This window comes from Procambarus clarkii, chromosome 5 (assembly GCF_040958095.1).
Source record: "Procambarus clarkii isolate CNS0578487 chromosome 5, FALCON_Pclarkii_2.0, whole genome shotgun sequence".
Lineage (NCBI taxonomy): Eukaryota > Metazoa > Arthropoda > Malacostraca > Decapoda > Cambaridae > Procambarus > Procambarus clarkii.
In genome coordinates, this window is record NC_091154.1 from 56,640,510 (window position 1) to 56,663,869 (window position 23,360).

Here is a 23,360-nt window from a genome sequence, read left to right on the forward strand (position 1 = left end):
CTCTAGTGTCCTCTGTTCTTAACTCTTCTGGCCGCTGTTCCTAACTCTGGCGGCCGCTGTTCTTAACCCTGGCGGTCACTGTTCTTAACTCTGTCGGCCGCTGTTCTTATCTCTGGCGGCCGCTATTCTTAACTCTGGCTGCCGTTATTCTTAACTCTGGCTGCCGCTGTTCTTAACTCTGGCGGCCGCTGTTCTTAACTCAAGCGGCCACTGATCTTAACTCTAGCGGCCACTGTTCTTAACTCTGGCGTCCGCTGTTCTTAACTCTGGCGGCCGCTGTTCTTATCTCTGGCGGCCGCTGTTCTTTACTCTGGCGGCCACTGTTCTTAACTCTGGCGTCCACTGTTCTTAACTCTGGCAGCTGCTGTTCTTAACTCTAGCGGCCGCTGTTCTTAACTCTGGCAGCTGCTGTTCTTAACTCTAGCGGCCGCTGTTCTTAACACTGACGGCCACTCTTCTTAACCCCGGCGGCCGCTGTTCTTAACTCTGGCGGCCGCTGTTCTTAACTCTGGGGGCCAATGGTCTTAACTCTGACGGCCGCTGATCTTAACTCTGGCGGCCACTGTTCTTACCTCTGTCGGCCACTGTTCTTAACTCTGGCGGTCACTGTTCTTAACTCTGGCTGCCACTGTTCTTAACTCTGTCGGTCACTTTTATTATTGATGGCAGCCACTGTTCTTAACTCTGGCGGAAGCTGTTCTTAACTCTGGCAGTCACTGTTCTTATCTCTGGCCACCACTGTTCTTAACTCTGGCGGCCGCTGTTCTTAACTCTCACGGCCAATGGTCTGAACTCTGGCGGCAGCTGTTCTTAACTCTCGTGGCCCCTGTTCTTAACTCTGGCGGCCGCTGTTGTTAACTCTGGTGGCCGCTGTTCTTAAGTCTTGCTGCTACTGTTCTTAACTCTGGCGGCCACTGTTCTTAACTCTGGCGTCCGCTGTTCTTAACTCTGGCGGCCAATGGTCTTAACTCTGGCGGCCGCTGTTCTTAACTCTTGCGGTCGCTGTTCTTAACTCTTGCGGCCAAGGGTCTTATCTCTGGCGGCCGCTGTTCTTATCTCTGGCAGCCAATGGTCTTAACTCTGGCGGCCGCTGTTCTTAAGACGGGCGGCCGCTGTTCTTAACTCTGGCGGCCCCTGTTCTTAACTCTGGCGGCAGCTGTTCTTAACTCTGGCGGTCGCTGTTCTTAGCTCTGGCGGCCGCTGTTCTTAACTCTGGCGGCCACTGTTCTTAGCTCTGGCAGGCACTATTCTTAACTCTGGCGGCCACTGTTCTTAACTCTGGTGGCCACTGTCCTTAACTCTGGCGGCCACTGTTCTTAACTCTGGCGGCCACTGTTCTTAACTCTGGCGGCCACTGTTCTTAACTCTGGCGGCCACTGTTCTTTACTCTGGCGGCCACTGTTCTTAACTCTGGCGGCCACTGTTCTTAACTCTGACGGCCACTGTTCTTAACTCTGGCGGCCACTGTTCTTAACTCTGACGGCCACTGTTCTTAACTCTGGCGGCCACTGTTCTTAACTCTGACGGCCACTGTTCTTAACTCTGACGGCCACTCACCTCTGGAGTTCGTATCACGTTATCCAGCCAAGAAATGAGTATTGCCTTGTAAGGTTCAAAATAATATTTCACACAGGTTCCTATAGCCATGATAAATGATAACATATCATCTAATTTGCATTATCACAGTTAAACAGACCGTTTATTGTGATTATCCTCGAGGAAATGTTAATCATGTTTGGACATTGTAGTTACAACATAAATAATACTGACTGTTACAACGACAGTGTTGGAAACAGTGTGAAGGAGAGTATGCAGCATTGCTACAGAGGATCAGGGAGGGAGATACTGGACGTCTTCCAGGCAACATCCCCCTGGTGTGTGACGGCCACCAGCAGGACCACACTGGCAGGACTCTCCTCCACTGGGCGGCGGAGCTCGGCCTGGCCCGGGTGGTGAATGTCCTCCTGGAGGTGTGCCGGGTGTACCCACACGTCCTGACCTGGGCTGGGGAGACCCCTGCTGACCTGGCACTGCGGGCAGGTCATCTCCAGGTCATCAACACTCTCCACAGTTACCACAGGTCCAAGGTTAGTTACGTGTTAATGTTGGTAAACAGATGTCTTAACCGTTGTCAGTATTCACCACGACTGGTGACTGTCACACCTGCACGACTTGGGCTTGGTGATGACGCCCGCGTCATGTAAACTGACGCGGGCGTCAATTTATATGACGTGGGCGAGGATCACTAACTCCTCAGAGCTTCAATAGTAGTCAGGGGAAGGCGAAAACTCCAGCATGGTAGCAGAAGTTGCCTATGGACTCTTTCTTTATTATGACTACTCGATTGCCCAGTCGGTAGAGCTTCGGCCTCACATGCGTGGGGTTCACGGTTCAAGTCTCCGACAGCCCAGGTGAATGAAATGTTTATTTCCAACATTAGAAGTTTAAATGACAATTTTTAAGTATTATTATTACTGAGAAAATCCACAGGAGCCGTAATGAGGATTCGAACCTATGCGCTGTGCATCACGGCTCCTACGGATTTTCTCACTGATGCAGTCATGTTTGTGTGATTACTCTCTTTATTTTTATTTATATAGTCGTAATGGCTTGGCGCTTCTTCCTCATAGTTCCCATGCCTTCTCTGTGTATTATTATTATAATTAAAGCCACGTCCATAGTTTTATACTTCAGCCCAAAACAAAGTCATAGTTATAGTAAACTCTCATTGTATATACACCAGGAAGTGGGGTATACATCTCAGTGTATATACACAGGGAAGTGTGGTATACATCTCGATGTATATACACAGGGAAGTGGGGTATACATCTCAGTGTATATACACCAGGAAGTGGGGTATACATCTCAGCGTATATACACAGGGAAGTGGGGTATATACATCTCGGTGTATATACACAGGGAAGTGGGGTATATACATCTCGGTGTATATACACAGGGAAGTGGGGTATACTTCTCAGTGTATATGGTGGTATATGGTGGTGAATAGGGGGTCTGACAGCTGAATGGATAGCGCTCGGGATTCGTCGTCCTGAGGTTTCAAGTTCGATCCCCGGTGAAGCCGGAAACAAATGGGCAGAGTTTCTTTCACCCTGATGCATCTGTTCACCTAGCAGTAAATAGGTACCTGGGAGTTAGATAGCTGCTACGGGTTGCTTCCTGGAAGTGTGTAACAAGAAGGAGGCCTGGTCGATGACCGGGCCGCTGGGACGCTAAGCCCCGAAATCCTCTCAAGATAACCTCAAGATATATACTAAGAAGTGGGGTAAACATCTGGGTGTATATAAACAGACAAGTGAGGTATACATCTGTGAGTATACACCAGCTCAATAGTATACTCCACTTAACAACATAACTACCCGCTGTTCACTCAGTAACAACGTAAAGAACATAATTATGAACTACAAACTGTAACATTCACATATAAACAAGAATTATGGAACTGTTCCTGAGACAAATTTCCCGTGACTAATTATCTGAATATTTTGTCTTGTGTTTTGGGTTTGTTAAACATAGTTATTGATGCGTTGTTTTCTTGACGTAATGTCTTCGTATAAACACAATGTGATTATTGTTTTTGAGCTTTTGTTGAATGTTGTATCAGTGCTAAATACAACATGATTAATGTTGTAAAACATTTTCATCAATGTTGCATCAATGATAAACACAAGATGATTAATGCTGTTAAGCATTTTTAACAATGTTAAATCAATATTACAGACAATATGGTTAAGACAGATAAGACAACTTGACCAGAGTTTCCATAATGTTAATCATGTTGTTGTTTGTTGTTTAAGATTCAGCTACTGGGAACTAAACGTTCCAAGTAGCACGGGCTATGGTGAGCCCGTAGTGGACTTACCTGGCACAGGAGCGGGACTGTCGTTAAACATGTATATTAAACTCCTCGCCAGGTTCTCTACACACAAGTGACAATATACATAGGGTATACATATTGTCACAGTGAGCCTCAGTCTACGAGGTCAGGACTCTCAGTCTACGAGGTCAGGACTCTCAGTCTACGAGGTCAGGACTCTCAGTCAATGAGGTCAGGACTCTCAGTCAATGAGGTCAGGACTCTCAGTCACTGAGGTCAGGACTCTCAGTCAATGAGGTCAGGACTCTCAGTCACTGAGGTCAGGACTCTCAGTCAATGAGGTCAGGACTCTCAGTCACTGAGGTCAGGACTCTCAGTCAATGAGGTCAGGACTCTCAGTCACTGAGGTCAGGACTCTCCGTCACTGAGGTCAGGACTCTCAGTCACTGAGGTCAGGACTCTCAGTCAATGAGGTCAGGACTCTCAGTCAATGAGGTCAGGATTCTCAGTCTACGAGGTCAGGACTCTCAGTCTACGAGGTCAGGACCCTCAGTCTACGAGGTCAGGACTCTCAGTCTACGAGGTCAGGACTCTCAGTCAATGAGGTCAGGACTCTCAGTCTACGAGGTCAGGACCCTCAGTCTACAAGGTCAGGACTCTCAGTCTACGAGGTCAGGACTCTCAGTCAATGAGGTCAGGACTCTCAGTCAATGAGGTCAGGACTCTCAGTCAATGAGGTCAGGACTCTCAGTCAATGAGGTCAGGACTCTCAGTCAATGAGGTCAGGACTCTCAGTCTACGAGGTCAGGACTCTCAGTCTACGAGGTCAGGACCCTCAGTCTACGAGGTCAGGACTCTCAGTCTACGAGGTCAGGACTCTCAGTCTACGAGGTCAGGACGCTCAGTCTACGAGGTCATGACCCTCAGTCTACGAGGTCAGGACTCTCAGTCTACGAGGTCATGACCCTCAGTCTACGAGGTCAGGCCCTCAGTCTACGAGGTCATGACCCTCAGTCTACGAGGTCATGACCCTCAGTCTACGAGGTCATGACCCTCAGTCTACGAGGTCATGACCCTCAGTCTACGAGGTCATGACCCTCAGTCTACGAGGTCATGACCCTCAGTCTACGAGGTCATGACCCTCAGTCTACGACGTCATGACCCTCAGTCTACGAGGTCATGACCCTCAGTCTACGAGGTCATGACCCTCAGTCTACGAGGTCAGGACTCTCAGTCTACGAGGTCAGGACTCTCAGTCACTGAGGTCAGGACTCTCAGTCAATGAGGTCAGGACTTTCAGTCACTGAGGTCAGGACTCTCCGTCACTGAGGTCAGGACTCTCAGTCACTGAGGTCAGGACTCTCAGTCAATGAGGTCAGGACTCTCAGTCAATGAGGTCAGGACTCTCAGTCACTGAGGTCAGGACTCTTAGTCTACGAGGTCAGGACTCTCAGTCAATGAGGTCAGGACTCTCAGTCTACGAGGTCAGGACTCTCAGTCTACGAGGTCAGGACCCTCAGTCTACGAGGTCAGGACTCTCAGTCTACGAGGTCAGGACTCTCAGTCAATGAGGTCAGGACTCTCAGTCAATGAGGTCAGGACTCTCAGTCTACGAGGTCAGGACTCTCAGTCTACGAGGTCAGGACCCTCAGTCTACGAGGTCAGGACTCTCAGTCTACGAGGTCAGGACTCTCAGTCAATGAGGTCAGGACTCTCAGTCAATGAGGTCAGGACTCTCAGTCAATGAGGTCAGGACTCTCAGTCTACGAGGTCAGGACTCTCAGTCTACGAGGTCAGGACCCTCAGTCTACGAGGTCAGGACTCTCAGTCTACGAGGTCAGGACTCTCAGTCTACGAGGTCAGGACTCTCAGTCTACGAGGTCATGACCCTCAGTCTACGAGATCAGGACTCTCAGTCTACGAGGTCATGACCCTCAGTCTACGAGGTCAGGCCCTCAGTCTACGAGGTCATGACCCTCAGTCTACGAGGTCATGACCCTCAGTCTACGAGGTCATGACCCTCAGTCTACGAGGTCATGACCCTCAGTCTACGAGGTCATGACCCTCAGTCTACGAGGTCATGACCCTCAGTCTACGAGGTCATGACCCTCAGTCTACGAGGTCATGACCCTCAGTCTACAAGGTCATGACCCTCAGTCTACGAGGTCATGACCCTTAGTCTACGAGGTCAGGACTCTCAGTCTACGAGGTCAGGACTCTCAGTCTACGAGGTCAGGACTCTCAGTCTACGAGGTCATGACCCTCAGTCTACGAGGTCAGGACTCTCAGTCTACGAGGTCATGACCCTCAGTCTACGAGGTCATGACCCTCAGTCTACGAGGTCAGGACTCTCAGTCTACGAGGTCAGGACTCTCAGTCTACGAGGTCAGGACTCTCAGTCTACGAGGTCATGACCCTCAGTCTACGAGGTCAGGACTCTCAGTCTACGAGGTCATGACCCTCAGTCAACGAGGTCATGACCCTCAGTCTACGAGGTCATGACCCTCAGTCTACGAGGTCATGACCCTCAGTCTACGAGGTCAGGCCCTCAGTCTACGAGGTCAGGACTCTCAGTCTACGAGGTCATGACCCTCAGTCTACGAGGTCATGACCCTCAGTCCACGAGGTCATGACTCTCAGTCTACGAGGTCAGGACTCTCAGTCTACGAGGTCAGGACTCTCAGCCTACGAGGTCAGGACTCTCAGACTACGAGGTCAGGACTCTCAGTCTACGAGGTCATGACCCTCAGTCTACGAGGTCATGACCCTCAGTCTACGAGGTCATGACCCTCAGTCTACGAGGTCATGACCCTCAGTCTACGAGGTCATGACCCTCAGTCTACGAGGTCATGACTCTCAGTCTACAAGGTCATGACCCTCAGTCTACGAGGTCATGACCCTCAGTCTACGAGGTCATGACCCTCAGTCTACGAGGTCATGACCCTCAGTCTACGAGGTCATGACCCTCAGTCTACGAGGTCATGACTCTCAGTCTACGAGGTCATGACCCTCAGTCTACGAGGTCATGACCCTCAGTCTACGAGGTCATGACCCTCAGTCTACGAGGTCAGGACTCTCAGTCTACGAGGTCATGACCCTCAGTCTACGAGGTCAGGCCCTCAGTCTACCAGGTCAGGACTCTCAGTCTACGAGGTCATGACCCTCAGTCTACGAGGTCAGGACCCTCAGTCTACGAGGTCAGGACTCTCAGTCTACGAGGTCATGACCCTCAGTCTACGAGGTCATGACCCTCAGTCTACGAGGTCATGACCCTCAGTCTACGAGGTCATGACCCTCAGTCTACGAGGTCAGGCCCTCAGTCTACGAGGTCAGGACTCTCAGTCTACGAGGTCATGACCCTCAGTCTACGAGGTCAGGACCCTCAGTCTACGAGGTCAGGACTCTCAGTCTACGAGGTCATGACCCTCAGTCTACGAGGTCATGACCCTCAGTCTACGAGGTCATGACCCTCAGTCTACGAGGTCATGACCCTCAGTCTACGAGGTCATGACCCTCAGTCTACGAGGTCATGACCCTCAGTCTACGAGGTCATGACCCTCAGTCTACGAGGTCATGACCGTCAGTCTACGAGGTCAGGCCCTCAGTCTACGAGGTCAGGACTCTCAGTCTACGAGGTCATGACCCTCAGTCTACGAGGTCATGACCCTCAGTCTACGAGGTCATGACCCTCAGTCTACGAGGTCATGACCCTCAGTCTACGAGGTCATGACCCTCAGTCTACGAGGTCAGGCCCTCAGTCTACGAGGTCAGGACTCTCAGTCTACGAGGTCATGACCCTCAGTCTACGAGGTCATGACCCTCAGTCTACGAGGTCATGACTCTCAGTCTACGAGGTCATGACCCTCAGTCTACGAGGTCATGACCCTCAGTCTACGAGGTCATGACCCTCAGTCTACGAGGTCATGACCCTCAGTCTACGAGGTCATGACCCTCAGTCTACGAGGTCATGACCCTCAGTCTACGAGGTCATGACCCTCAGTCTACGAGGTCATGACCGTCAGTCTACGAGGTCAGGCCCTCAGTCTACGAGGTCAGGACTCTCAGTCTACGAGGTCATGACCCTCAGTCTACGAGGTCATGACCCTCAGTCTACGAGGTCATGACCCTCAGTCTACGAGGTCATGACCCTCAGTCTACGAGGTCATGACCCTCAGTCTACGAGGTCAGGCCCTCAGTCTACGAGGTCAGGACTCTCAGTCTACGAGGTCATGACCCTCAGTCTACGAGGTCATGACCCTCAGTCTACGAGGTCATGACTCTCAGTCTACGAGGTCATGACCCTCAGTCTACGAGGTCATGACCCTCAGTCTACGAGGTCATGACCCTCAGTCTACGAGGTCATGACCCTCAGTCTACGAGGTCATGACCCTCAGTCTACGAGGTCATGACCCTCAGTCTACGAGGTCATGACCCTCAGTCTACGAGGTCATGACCCTCAGTCTACGAGGTCATGACCCTCAGTCTACGAGGTCATGACCCTCAGTCTACGAGGTCATGACCTTCGTCTTACGTATGTGTGTGAACTCACCTAGTTGTACTCGCCTAGCTGTGCTTGCGGAGGTTGAGCTCTGGCTCTTTGGTCCCGCCTCTCAACTATCAATCAACTGGTGTACAGATTCCTGAGCCTACTGGGCTCTATCATATCTACATTTAAACTGTGTATGGCGTCAGCCTCCACCTCATCACTTCCTAATACATTGCACTTGTTTACTACTCTGACACTGAAAAAGTTCTTTCAAATGTCTCTGTGGCTCATTTGGGTACCAAGTTTCCACCTGTGTTCCCTTGTTCGTGTTCCACCCGTCCTGAAGAGTTTGTCTTTGTCCACCCTGTCAATTCCCCTGAGAATTTTGCAGGTGGTTATCTTGAGGTTATCTTGAGATGATTTCGGGGCTTTTTAGTGTCCCCGCGGCCCGGTCCTCGACCAGGCCTTCACCCCCAGGAAGCAGCCTGTGACAGCTGACTAACACCCAAGTACCTATTTTACTGCTAGGTAACAGCGGCATAGGGTGAAAGAAACTCTGCCCAATATTTCTCGCCGGCGCCTGGGATCGAACCCAGGACCACAGGATAACAAGTCCAGCGTGCTGCCCGCTCGGCCGACCGGCTCCCAGGTGGTTATCATGTCTTCCTTTACTCTTCTGTTTTCCAGGGGACGTGAGGTTCAGCTCCTTTAGCCTTTCCTCGTAGCTCTTACCTCTCAGTTCCGGGACAAGTCTGGTGGCATACCGCTGAATCTTCTCAAACTTTGCCTTGTGTTTAACTTGGTATGGACTCCAAGCTGGAGTTGCATATTCCGGAACTGGTCTGACATAAGTGGTATGCAGGGTCCTGAACGATCCCTTACACAAATTTCAAAAAGGCTGTTCTTATGTTGGCCCGTCTAGAATATGTCACTGATGATATCCTTTTGATGTGGGCCTCTGAGGACAGGTTCGGTGTCATATCAACCCCCAGATCTCTCTCTATTTGACTCTTGTAGGATTTCACCTCCCAGATGATACCTTGTGTTCAGCCTTCTGCTCCCTTCGCCTAATTTCATTACTTTACACTTTCCAGAGTTGAACTTTAGTAGCCATTTTCTAGACCATATCTCCAGTTTTTCCAGGTCGTCCTGTAGTTTCTGACTATCTTCATCTGTCTTTATTCTTCTCATAATTTTTGCATCTTCAGCCAACATTGAAGGGAATGAGTCTATACCCTCAGGAAAGTCGTTTACATATATTAATAACAGGATGGGTCCAAGTACAGAGCCCTGTGTGACCCCGCTGGTGACATCACGCCACTCTGATGTCTCTCTCTTGCCAGTTACTCGCTGTTTCCTGTTGCTTAGATACTCCTTTATCCACTGGAACACCTTACATTTAACTCCTGCCTGATGCTAAAACTTTTATAACAGAATTTTATGGGGTACTGTGTCAAAGGCTTTCTGACAGTCCAAGAAAATGCAAATGCCCACCCTTCTCTTTCTTGCCTAATTTTTGTTGCTTGGACATAGAATTCTATCAAGTCAAGTTATGGTCAAGACACATAAGCCTGGGGCATCTATGGCTGGTCAAGACACATAAGCCTGGGGCATCTATGGCTGGTCAAGACACATAAGCCTGGGGCATCTATGGCTGGTCAAGACACATAAGCCTGGGGCATCTATGGCTGGTCAAGATACATAAGCCTGAGGCGTCTATGGCTTGGTCAAGACACATAAGCCTGGGGCATCTATGGCTTGGTGAAGACACATAAGCCTGGGGCATCTATGGCTGGTCAAGACACATAAGCCTGGGGCATCTATGGCTGGTCAAGACACATAAGCCTGGGGCATCTATGGCTGGTCAAGACACATACGCCTGAGGCATCTATGGCTTGGTCAAGACACATAAGCCTGAGGCATCTATGGCTGGTCAAGACACATAAGCCTGAGGCATCTATGACTTGGTCAAGACACATAAGCCTGGGGCATCTATGTCTGGTCAAGACACATAAGCCTGAGGCATCTATGTCTGGTCAAGACACATAAGCCTGAGGCATCTATGGCTTGGTCAAGACACATAAGCCTGAGGCATCTATGGCTGGTCAAGACACATAAGCCTGAGGCATCTATGGCTTGGTCAAGACACATAAACCTGGGGCATCAATGGCTTGGTCAAGACACATAAGCCTGGGGCATCTATGGCTTGGTCAAGACACATAAGCCTGGGGCATCTATGGCTTGGTCAAGACACATAAGCCTGGGGCATCTATGGCTGGTCAAGACACATAAGTCTGAGGCATCTGGGGCTGGTCAAGACACATAAGCCTGAGGCATCTATGGCTTGGTCAAGACACATAAGCCTGAGGCATCTATGGCTTGGTCAAGACACATAAGCCTGGGGCATCTATGGCTGGTCAAGACACATAAGCCTGAGGCATCTATGGCTTGGTCAAGACACATAAGCCTGAGGCATCTAAGGCTGGTCAAGACACATAAGCCTGAGGCATCTAAGGCTGGTCAAGACACATAAGCCTGGGGCATCTATGGCTGGTCAAGACACATAAGCCTGAGGCATCTATGACTTGGTCAAGACACATAAGCCTGGGGCATCTATGGCTGGTCAAGACACATAAGCCTGGGGCATCTATGGCTGGTCAAGACACATAAGCCTGGGGCATCTATGGCTTGGTCAAGACACATAAGTCTGGGGCATCTATGGCTTGGTGAAGACACATAAGCCTGGGGCATCTATGGCTGGTCAAGACACATAAGCCTGGGGCATCTATGGCTGGCCAAGACACATAAGCCTGGGGCATCTATGGCTGGTCAAGACACATACGCCTGAGGCATCTATGGCTTGGTCAAGACACATAAGCCTGAGGCATCTATGTCTGGTCAAGACACATAAGCCTGAGGCATCTATGGCTTGGTCAAGACACATAAGCCTGGGGCATCTATGTCTGGTCAAGACACATAAGCCTGAGGCATCTATGTCTGGTCAAGACACATAAGCCTGAGGCATCTATGGCTTGGTCAAGACACATAAGCCTGAGGCATCTATGGCTGGTCAAGACACATAAGCCTGAGGCATCTATGTCTGGTCAAGACACATAAGCATGAGGCATCTATGGCTTGGTCAAGACACATAAGCCTGAGGCATCTATGACTGGTCAAGACACATAAGCCTGGGGCATCTATGGCTTGGTCAAGACACATAAGCCTGGGGCATCTATGGCTGGTCAAGACACATAACCCTGAGGCATCTATGGCTGGTCAAGACACATAAGCCTGAGGCATCTATGGCTGGTCAAGACACATAAGCCTGAGGCATCTATGGCTTGGTCAAGACACATAAGCCTGGGGCATCTATGTCTGGTCAAGACACATAAGCCTGAGGCATCTATGTCTGGTCAAGACACATAAGCCTGAGGCATCTATGGCTTGGTCAAGACACATAAGCCTGAGGCATTTATGGCTGGTCAAGACACATAAGCCTGGGGCATCTATGGCTTGGTCAAGACACATAAGCCTGGGGCATCTATGGCTTGGTCAAGACACATAAGCCTGGGGCATCTATGGCTGGTCAAGACACATAAGCCTGAGGCATCTATGGCTGGTCAAGACACATAAGCCTGAGGCATCTATGGCTGGTCAAGACATAAGCCTGAGGCATCTATGGCTTGGTCAAGACACATAAGCATGGGGCATCTATGTCTGGTCAAGACACATAAGCCTGAGGCATCTATGTCTGGTCAAGACTCATAAGCCTGAGGCATCTATGGCTTGGTCAAGACACATAAGCCTGAGGCATCTATGGCTGGTCAAGACACATAAGCCTGAGGCATCTATGGCTTGGTCAAGACACATAAACCTGGGGCATCAATGGCTTGGTCAAGACACATAAGCCTGGGGCATCTATGGCTTGGTCAAGACACATAAGCCTGGGGCATCTATGGCTTGGTCAAGACACATAAGCCTGGGGTATCTATGTCTGGTCAAGACACATAAGCCTGAAGCATCTATGGCTTGGTCAAGACACATAAGCCTGAGGCATCTATGACTTGGTCAAGACACATAAGCCTGAGGCATCTGTGGCTTGGTCAAGACACATAAGCCTGGGGCATCTATGGCTGGTCAAGACACATAAGTCTGAGGAATCTGTGGCTGGTCAAGACACATAAGCCTGAGGCATCTATGGCTTGGTCAAGACACATAAGCCTGAGGCTTCTATGGCTTGGTCAAGACACATAAGCCTGGGGCATCTATGGCTGGTCAAGACACATAAGCCTGAGGCATCTATGGCTTGGTCAAGACACATAAGCCTGAGGCATCTATGGCTGGTCAAGACACATAAGCCTGAGGCATCTGTGGCTGGTCAAGACACATAAGCCTGGGGCATCTATGGCTGGTCAAGACACATAAGCCTGAGGCATCTATGACTTGGTCAAGACACATAAGCCTGGGGCATCTATGGCTGGTCAAGACACATAAGCCTGGGGCATCTATGGCTGGTCAAGACACATAAGCCTGGGGCATCTATGGCTTGGTCAAGACACATAAGTCTGGGGCATCTATGGCTTGGTCAAGACACATAAGCCTGGGGCATCTATGTCTGGTCAAGACACATAAGCCTGAGGCATCTATGTCTGGTCAAGACACATAAGCCTGAGGCATCTATGGCTTGGTCAAGACACATAAGCCTGAGGCATTTATGGCTGGTCAAGACACATAAGCCTGGGGCATCTATGGCTTGGTCAAGACACATAAGCCTGGGGCATCTATGGCTTGGTCAAGACACATAAGCCTGGGGCATCTATGGCTGGTCAAGACACATAAGCCTGAGGCATCTATGGCTGGTCAAGACACATAAGCCTGAGGCATCTATGGCTGGTCAAGACATAAGCCTGAGGCATCTATGGCTTGGTCAAGACACATAAGCCTGGGGCATCTATGTCTGGTCAAGACACATAAGCCTGAGGCATCTATGTCTGGTCAAGACACATAAGCCTGAGGCATCTATGGCTTGGTCAAGACACATAAGCCTGAGGCATCTATGGCTGGTCAAGACACATAAGCCTGAGGCATCTATGGCTTGGTCAAGACACATAAACCTGGGGCATCAATGGCTTGGTCAAGACACATAAGCCTGGGGCATCTATGGCTTGGTCAAGACACATAAGCCTGGGGCATCTATGGCTTGGTCAAGACACATAAGCCTGGGGCATCTATGTCTGGTCAAGACACATAAGCCTGAGGCATCTATGGCTTGGTCAAGACACATAAGCCTGAGGCATCTATGACTTGGTCAAGACACATAAGCCTGAGGCATCTGTGGCTTGGTCAAGACACATAAGCCTGGGGCATCTATGGCTGGTCAAGACACATAAGTCTGAGGAATCTGTGGCTGGTCAAGACACATAAGCCTGAGGCATCTATGGCTTGGTCAAGACACATAAGCCTGAGGCATCTATGGCTTGGTCAAGACACATAAGCCTGGGGCATCTATGGCTGGTCAAGACACATAAGCCTGAGGCATCTATGGCTTGGTCAAGACACATAAGCCTGAGGCATCTATGGCTGGTCAAGACACATAAGCCTGAGGCATCTGTGGCTGGTCAAGACACATAAGCCTGGGGCATCTATGGCTGGTCAAGACACATAAGCCTGAGGCATCTATGACTTGGTCAAGACACATAAGCCTGGGGCATCTATGGCTGGTCAAGACACATAAGCCTGGGGCATCTATGGCTGGTCAAGACACATAAGCCTGGGGCATCTATGGCTTGGTCAAGACACATAAGTCTGGGGCATCTATGGCTTGGTCAAGACACATAAGCCTGGGGCATCTATGGCTGGTCAAGACACATAAGCCTGGGGCATCTATGGCTGGTCAAGACACATAAGCCTGGGGCATCTATGGCTTGGTCAAGATACATAAGTCTGGGGCATCTATGGCTGGTCAAGACACATAAGCCTGGGGCATCTATGGCTTGGTCACGACACATAAGACTGAGGCATCTATGGCTTGGTGAAGACACATAAGCCTGGGGCATCTATGGTCACCTCTGCTGGGTACTGTCGCAAGGTCACCTGTACTGGGTACTGTCTCAAGGTCACCTGTACTGGGTACTGTCTCAAGGTCACCTCTGCTGGGTACTGTCTCAAGGTCACCTCTGCTGGGTACTGTCTCAAGGTCACCTCTGCTGGGTACTGTCTCAAGGTCCCCTCTGCTGGGTACAGTCTCAAGGTCACCTCTGCTGGGTACTGTCTCAAGGTCACCTCTGCTGGGTACAGTCTCAAGGTCACCTCTGCTGAGTACTGTCCCAAGGTCACCACTGCTGGGTACAGTCTCAAGGTCACCTCTGCTGGGTACTGTCCCAAGGTCACCTCTGCTGGGTACAGTCTCAAGGTCACCTCTGCTGGGTACTGTCTCAAGGTCACCTCTGCTGGGTACTGTCTCAAGGTCACCTCTGCTGGGTACTGTCTCAAGGTCACCTCTGCTGGGTACAATCTCAAGGTCACCTCTGCTGGGTACTGTCTCAAGGTCACCTCTGCTGGGTACTGTCTCAAGGTCACCTCTGCTGAGTACTGTCCCAATGTCACCTCTGCTGGGTACTGTCTCAAGGTCACATCTGCTGGGTACTGTCTCAAGGTCACCCTTGCTGGGTACTGTCTCAAGGTCACCTCTGCTCATTATTGTCTCAAGGTCACCTCTGCTGGGTACTGTCTCAAGGTCCCCTTTGCTGGGTACTGTCCCAAGGTCACCTCTGCTGGGTACTGTCTCAAGGTCACCTCTCCTGGGTACTGTCTCAAGGTCACCTCTGCTAAGTACTGTCTCAAGGTCACCTCTGCTAGGTACTGTCTCAAGGTAACCTCTGCTGGGCACTGTCTCAAGGTCACCTCTGCTAAATACTGTCTCAAGGTCACCTCTGCTGGGTCCTGTCTCAAGGTCACCTTTGCTGGGTCCTGTCTCAAGGTCACCTCTGCTGGGTACTGTCTCAAGGTCACCTCTGCTAAGTACTGTATCAAGGTCACCTCTGCTGGGTACTGTCTCAAGGTCACCTCTGCTGGGTACTGTCTCAAGGTCACCTCTGCTGGGTACTGTCTCAAGGTCACCTTTGCTGGGTCCTGTCTCATGGTCACCTCTGCTGGGTACTGTCTCAAGGTCCCCTTTGCTGGGTACTGTCTCAAGGTCACCTCTGCTAAATACTGTCTCAAGGTCACCTCTGCTAGGTAGTGTCTCAAGGTCACCTCTGCTGTGTACTGTCTCAAGGTCACCTCTGCTGGGTACTGTCTCATGGTCACCTCTGCTAAGTACTGTCTCAAGGTCACCTCTGCTGGGTACTGTCTCAAGGTCACCTCTGCTGGGTACTGTCTCAAGGTCACCTCTGCTAAGTACTGTCTCAAGGTCACCTCTGCTGGGTACTGTCTCAAGGTCACCTCTGCTTGGTACTCTCTCAAGGTCATCTCTGCTAGGTACTGTTTCAAGGTCACCACTGCTAAGTACTGTCTCAAGGTCACCTCTGCTAAGTACTGTCTCAAGGTCACCTCTGCTAAGTACTGTCTCAAGGTCACCTCTGCTAAGTACTGTCTCAAGGTCACCTCTGCTAAGTACTGTCTCAAGGTCACCTCTGCTAAGTACTGTCTCAAGGTCACCTCTGCTAAGTACTGTCTCAAGGTCACCTCTGCTAAGTACTGTCTCAAGGTCACCACTGCTAAGTACTGTCTCAAGGTCACCTCTGCTAAGTACTGTCTCAAGGTCACCTCTGCTAAGTACTGTCTCAAGGTCACCTCTGCTAAGTACTGTCTCAAGGTCACCTCTGCTAAGTACTGTCTCAAGGTCACTTCTGCTAAGTACTGTCTCAAGGTCACCTCTGCTAAGTACTGTCTCAAGGTCACCACTGCTAAGTACTGTCTCAAGGTCACCTCTGCTAAGTACTGTCTCAAGGTCACCTCTGCTAAGTACTGTCTCAAGGTTACCTCTGCTGGGTACTGTCTCAAGGTCACCTCTGCTAAGTACTGTCTCAAGATCACCTCTGCTGGGTACTGTCTCAAGGTCACCTCTGCTGGGTACTGTCTCAAGGTCACCTCTGCTAAGTACTGTCTCAAGGTCACCTTTGCTAAGTACTGTCTCAAGGTCACCTCTGCTTAGTACTGTCTCAAGGTCACCTGTGCTTGGTACTGTCTCAAGGTCACCTCTGCTAGGTACTGTCTCAAGGTCACCTCTGCTGGGTACTGTCTCAAGATCTCCTCTGCTGGGTACTGTCTCAAGGTCACCTCTGCTTGGGACTGTCTCAAGGTCACCTCTGCTGGGTACTGTCTCAAGATCTCCTCTGCTGGGTACTGTCTCAAGGTCACCTCTGCTTGGGACTGTCTCAAGGTCACCTCTGCTGGGTACTGTCTCAAGGTCACCTCTGCTGGGCACTGTCTCAAGGTCACCTCTGCTAAATACTGTCTCAAGGTCACCTCTGCTGGGTCCTGTCTCAAGGTCACCTTTGCTGGGTCCTGTCTCAAGGTCACCTCTGCTGGGTACTGTCTCAAGGTCACCTCTGCTAAGTACTGTATCAAGGTCACCTCTGCTGGGTACTGTCTCAAGGTCACCTCTGCTGGGTACTGTCTCAAGGTCACCTCTGCTGGGTACTGTCTCAAGGTCACCTTTGCTGGGTCCTGTCTCATGGTCACCTCTGCTGGGTACTGTCTCAAGGTCCCCTTTGCTGGGTACTGTCTCAAGGTCACCTCTGCTAAATACTGTCTCAAGGTCACCTCTGCTAGGTAGTGTCTCAAGGTCACCTCTGCTGTGTACTGTCTCAAGGTCACCTCTGCTGGGTACTGTCTCATGGTCACCTCTGCTAAGTACTGTCTCAAGGTCACCTCTGCTGGGTACTGTCTCAAGGTCACCTCTGCTGGGTACTGTCTCAAGGTCACCTCTGCTAAGTACTGTCTCAAGGTCACCTCTGCTGGGTACTGTCTCAAGGTCACCTCTGCTTGGTACTCTCTCAAGGTCATCTCTGCTAGGTACTGTTTCAAGGTCACCACTGCTAAGTACTGTCTCAAGGTCACCTCTGCTAAGTACTGTCTCAAGGTCACCTCTGCTAAGTACTGTCTCAAGGTCACCTCTGCTAAGTACTGTCTCAAGGTCACCTCTGCTAAGTACTGTCTCAAGGTCACCTCTGCTAAGTACTGTCTCAAGGTCACCTCTGCTAAGTACTGTCTCAAGGTCACCTCTGCTAAGTACTGTCTCAAGGTCACCACTGCTAAGTACTGTCTCAAGGTCACCTCTGCTAAGTACTGTCTCAAGGTCACCTCTGCTAAGTACTGTCTCAAGGTCACCTCTGCTAAGTACTGTCTCAAGGTCACCTCTGCTAAGTACTGTCTCAAGGTCACTTCTGCTAAGTACTGTCTCAAGGTCACCTCTGCTAAGTACTGTCTCAAGGTCACCACTGCTAAGTACTGTCTCAAGGTCACCTCTGCTAAGTACTGTCTCAAGGTCACCTCTGCTAAGTACTGTCTCAAGGTTACCTCTGCTGGGTACTGTCTCAAGGTCACCTCTGCTAAGTACTGTCTCAAGATCACCTCTGCTGGGTACTGTCTCAAGGTCACCTCTGCTGGGTACTGTCTCAAGGTCACCTCTGCTAAGTACTGTCTCAAGGTCACCTTTGCTAAGTACTGTCTCAAGGTCACCTCTGCTTAGTACTGTCTCAAGGTCACCTGTGCTTGGTACTGTCTCAAGGTCACCTCTGCTAGGTACTGTCTCAAGGTCACCTCTGCTGGGTACTGTCTCAAGATCTCCTCTGCTGGGTACTGTCTCAAGGTCACCTCTGCTTGGGACTGTCTCAAGGTCACCTCTGCTGGGTACTGTCTCAAGGTCACCTCTGCTGGGTACTGTCTCAAGGTCACCTCTGCTGGGTACTGTCTCAAGGTCACCTCTACTGGGTATACTGTCTCAAGATCTCCTCTGCTAAGTACTGTCTCAAGGTCACCTCTGCTAAGTACTGTCTCAAGGTCACCTTTGCTAAGTACTGTCTCAAGGTCACCTCTGCTTGGTACTGTCTCAAGGTCACCTCTACTGGGTTCTGTCTCAAGGTCACCTCTGCTAAGTACTGTCTCAAGGTCACCTTTGCTAAGTACTGTCTCAAGGTCACCTCTGCTTAGTACTGTCTCAAGGTCACCTCTGCTTGGTACTGTCTCAAGGTCACCTCTGCTAGGTACTGTCTCAAGATCTCCTCTGCTGGGTACTGTCTCAAGGTCACCTCTGCTTGGTACTGTCTCAAGGTCACCTCTGCTAGGTACTGTCTCAAGGTCACCTCTGCTGGGTACTGTCTCAAGGTCACCTCTACTGGGTACTGTCTCAAGATCTCCTCTGCTAAGTACTGTCTCAAGGTCACCTCTGCTAAGTACTGTCTCAAGGTCACCTTTGCTAAGTACTGTCTCAAGGTCACCTCTGCTTAGTACTGTCTCAAGGTCACCTCTGCTTGGTACTGTCTCAAGGTCACCTCTGCTAGGTACTGTCTCAAGGTCACCTCTGCTGGGTACTGTCTCAAGATCTCCTCTGCTGGGTACTGTCTCAAGGTCACCTCTGCTTGGTACTGTCTCAAGGTCACCTCTGCTAGGTACTGTCTCAAGGTCACCTCTGCTGGGTACTGTCTCAAGGTCACCTCTACTGGGTACTGTCTCAAGATCTCCTCTGCTAAGTACTGTCTCAATGTCACCTCTGCTAAGTACTGTCTCAAGGTCACCTCTGCTAAGTACTGTCTCAAGGTCACCTCTGCTTGGTACTGTCTCAAGGTCACCTCTACTGGGTACTGTCTCAAGGTCACCTCTGCTAGGTAGTGTCTCAAGGTCACCTCTGCTAGGTACTGTCTCAAGGTCACCTTTGCTAGGTACTGTCTCAAGGTCACCTCTACTGGGTACTGTCTCAAGGTCACCTCTGCTAGGTACTGTCTCAAGGTCATTATCTATATAAATAAAAAACTTGTTTGTTCAAAATCGCTAATCTCCGAAAGTTCTTCACCGATTGCTTTGAAATGTTGACACAACGTTCCAGTCGAATCCGAGCGGTTTTTTACTTGCCTACTATATACATGCCACACTTGTGACAGATAAAAATTAGCTTTTCGAAAAACAGCGCCATCTGTTGCAGGTAACAGCAACAATCACTGTACTAATTATGTTACGATTCCATTTCAATGTTTCCGATTGCACTGATGAATTGATTTTTCGTAGATTTCAATTGATTTTCATTTTAATTCTTTTGTGTGACACTGAGTTGGAATAGAGCTGTGTTGTTTACCATACCGTTCATTTCCTAAGAATAAGTATAGATGTCACACCTGGGACAGTTAAAAACATTCTTTTTTTAAGAAACAGCGCCATCTGTTGCACGTAAGAGAACATACACTACAATATATATGTTACGATTCCATTTCAATGTTTCCGATAGCATTGACAAATTGTAGTTTCATAGATTTCGATATGATTTCATTTTGATTTAATTATTTTGTTTGACATTGCCTTGGAGTTGAGCTGTGTTGTTTACCATACCATTCAATTCGTGAGTATAAGTACAGATGCCACACATGTGACAGGTAAAAAACATGGTTTTATTGAAAAACAGCGCCATCTGTTGCACGTAAGAGCAACATATGCTGTACTAAATATGTTACGATTCCATTTCAATGTTTTCGATTTTTAAATCGGAAACAGAGGTTGCATGGTGTACGCCATGCAACCTCTGAAGAGACAACTAACTCAACACCTATACCCCCCAATTAGACTATTTTACAGGAACTTCTTTTCCATAGCTCATAAAACGGAGGAAAGGGTCCTGAAAGATATTGTTAATAGAAACGTTATCCCTACAGACAAAAAACAGAAGATACAATAGACGATTTACTATAAAACCAAGAAAACGGCCAACCTACTCATGAGAAACTCTCCAGACACAAAGCAGAACGCCTTGAAAGAGACCAATGTCGTCTATGCCTTCAAATGCCCACTTGGGGACTGCAAGCCTCAAAGAACTCCGTATATAGGCAAGACAACAACATCTCTTTCCAGGCGATTAACGATGCATAAGCAACAGGGCTCCATTAAGGAACATATAATCTCTTCCTGCAACCAAACCATCGCCAGAGAAATCCTAGTAAACAACACAGAAATCATCGATAGATACAGTGATAGCAGGCGGCTTGACGTTTGCGAGGCACTACACATCAAGAAGTCAACACCAGCAATCAACAGCCAATTAATGCACAACTATATTCTACCCACCTCAAGACTCCGCTCCAATATAGAAGCATCAAGAAATATGGACCAATAGGCTTTCTACAATCACTTCTATTCAATACCCATTGTTTCGTGTTCTGTCTTGTGTTGATGAAATTAATACCTTATTAAATACCACCTCACCCCATCCACCTCACTCAAATGTAGATATAAACAAATCGAAGATGTGTAAGTTCTATTCAGTTGTGTATGTTTAAACTAAAGTCTTTGAAAATGTAATAAGTTTTACGAAACGCGCTCAAGTGTCGCGTCAGACTAGAAATAAAAATGAATTTTGGAGAATTGATTTTTGAATTACCACCAAGAGTGAAAAGAAATGTACGAAAGATTGAGAAAATTCGTGTTAGAATTATTAATCTTACTTTTTCGGTCATATTTAATAATATATATATATATATATATATATATATATATATATATATATATATATATATATATATATATATGTCGTACCTAGTAGCCAGAACGCACTTCTCAGCCTACTATTCAAGGCCCAATTTGCCTAATAAGCCAAGTTTTCATGAAATAATTGTTTTTCGACTACCTAACCTACCTAACCTAACCTAACCTAACTTTTTCGGCTACCTAACCTAACCTAACCTATAAAGATAGGTTAGGTTAGGTTAGGTAGGGTTGGTTAGGTTCGGTCATATAACTACGTTAATTTTAACTGCAATGAAAAAAATTGACCTCATACATAATGAAATGGTGTAGCTTTATCATTTCATAAGAAAAAAATTAGAGAAAATATATTAATTCCTGAAAACTTGGCTTATGAGGCAAATCGGGCCTTGCATAGTAGGCTGAGAAGTGAGTTCTGGCTACTAGGTACGACATATATATATATATATATATATATATATATATATATATATATATATATATATATATATATATATATATATATATATATATATATATATATATATCACCTCACCCATGGCAGGAAATGTATCAACAGCAGAACCGAGGCATCCAAAATCAGAGCAACAGTCAGCAAGAAAATAGAAGAAGGCAACACAATAGGGGCGAACAGAGTCATCACCAGTGAAGACACAGTTGCCACCAGGGATGCCGATACAGCACAAGCCCTAAGGGAAAAACACCCACCCAGAGCTCCTCGTGACGATAGTGTTTCCCTAGTCGGTATCACCAGAGCAGAACCCCTGTGTGTGCTCGAATCCATGGTGCAGAAAGCAGCTTTATCCTTCCCACCAGGATCAGCAGGTGGGTTCACAGGACTAAGACCCAACTACATCAAACAAATGCTCAACCCTGCACTGGGAGACATTGCACAGGGCCCCCTGGTGGAACTAACTAGATTCGCCAACACATGTCTAGCTGGCAACATACCAGAGACCATACGGCCTCTCTTTTTTGGCGCTTCCCTCTGTGCCCTGAGGAAAAAAGATGGAGGAATCAGACCGATAGCTGTGGGCAATTCACTCCGGCGTCTCGTCGCTAAGGCTGCTGCTAGAGCAGTTAGTCAGGCAGCAGCCGATATGCTGAAGCCAAAACAGCTTGGGTTTGGCATTCCCCAAGGGTGTGAGGCAGCGGCTCATGCAGCTAGAGCCTACATTGCCAACATTACGGATGAAAAAGCCCTGATAAAGCTGGACTTCAAAAATGCTTTCAATCTGGTTAGAAGGGATGCAGTACTCAGTGCAGTTCATCGCCTTTTTCCTTCCCTCTACCCGTTTGTAAACTCATGCTACAGCAAGAATCTAACTCTGCTTTTTGGGGAACATGAAATTGAATCACAAGAAGTTGTCCAACAGAGTGACCCCCTTGCTCTTTTTCTTTTCTGCCTAGTTATCAAGGAAGTCACCGAGAACCTGTCCAGTGAGCTCAACATTTGGTTTTTGGACAATGGTACTCTAGCCGGCTCCCCAGCCTCACTCTTGGACGACATAAGAATAATCCAGGAGCAAGGAGCAAGCCTAGGCCTCACCCTGAACCCTTCCAAGTGCGAAATAACCTCCACCAACCAGCACATAATAGAGCAAATAAAGGTTGTTTTGTCTGACATTCATACAACCAACCCTGAGGACAGCACACTCCTAGGTGCTCCTCTTGAAAGGAATGCCATCGACGGGGTCCTTGGTAAGAAGATCACTGACCTGAAGAGGATGAACGAGAGGATTGAAGACATCGACGCTCATGATGCACTTTACCTCATCACCAGATGCTTGTCCCTCCCCAGGCTGACCTACTTTCTAAGATATTCGCCAATATTGTTCAACAATATTAAATTAGAAGAGTACGACAGCTTGCTGAAATCAACACTAGAAAAAGCCTTCAATCTTTCCCTCAGCGACTCACAGTGGAAACAGGCCTCCCTTCCTGTCAGACTCAGGGGCCTTGGCGTGCGCACAGCAACACAAATTGCTGTACCAGCGTTTCTGTCCTCTTCAGTGGGGTCTGACAACTTGGTGAAGGAAATCCTTCCTGAGCACCTAATTCAACAGGCAGGGGTACATGATCCCAGCTTCACAGACTGCACAACCAAATGGGTCTCTCTCGCAGGACCAGCACCCCAACCACCGCCTTCTGAAGCCCATAAGCAATCCAGCTGGGATCGCCCCATTGCGGACCAAGAAGCTGCGACTTTGGTAGAAGCTGCGACAACACCACATGACACTGCCCGACTTAGAGCTGTAGCAGCTCCCCATACAGGTGATTTCCTATTAGCAACCCCAATGTCAGCAACCGGCACCCGTCTCACACCGCAGGCCCTCCGAATTGCCGTGG

At 48.9% G+C, this 23,360-nt stretch overlaps 1 protein-coding gene across 5 annotated transcripts in view; it reads left to right on the forward strand.

Moving 5' to 3' along the window:
- Positions 1–23,360, forward strand: part of LOC123752204 (serine/threonine-protein phosphatase 6 regulatory ankyrin repeat subunit C-like) — a 726,197-nt gene that overhangs the window by 622,833 nt on the left and 80,004 nt on the right. For all 5 annotated transcript variants that reach the window (XM_069302518.1, XM_069302504.1, XM_069302511.1 and 2 more), the window contains exon 5: positions 1,785–2,087. In XM_069302518.1, coding sequence (XP_069158619.1) covers positions 1,785–2,087 — 303 coding nt within the window. The remainder of the gene's footprint in view (positions 1–1,784; positions 2,088–23,360) is intronic.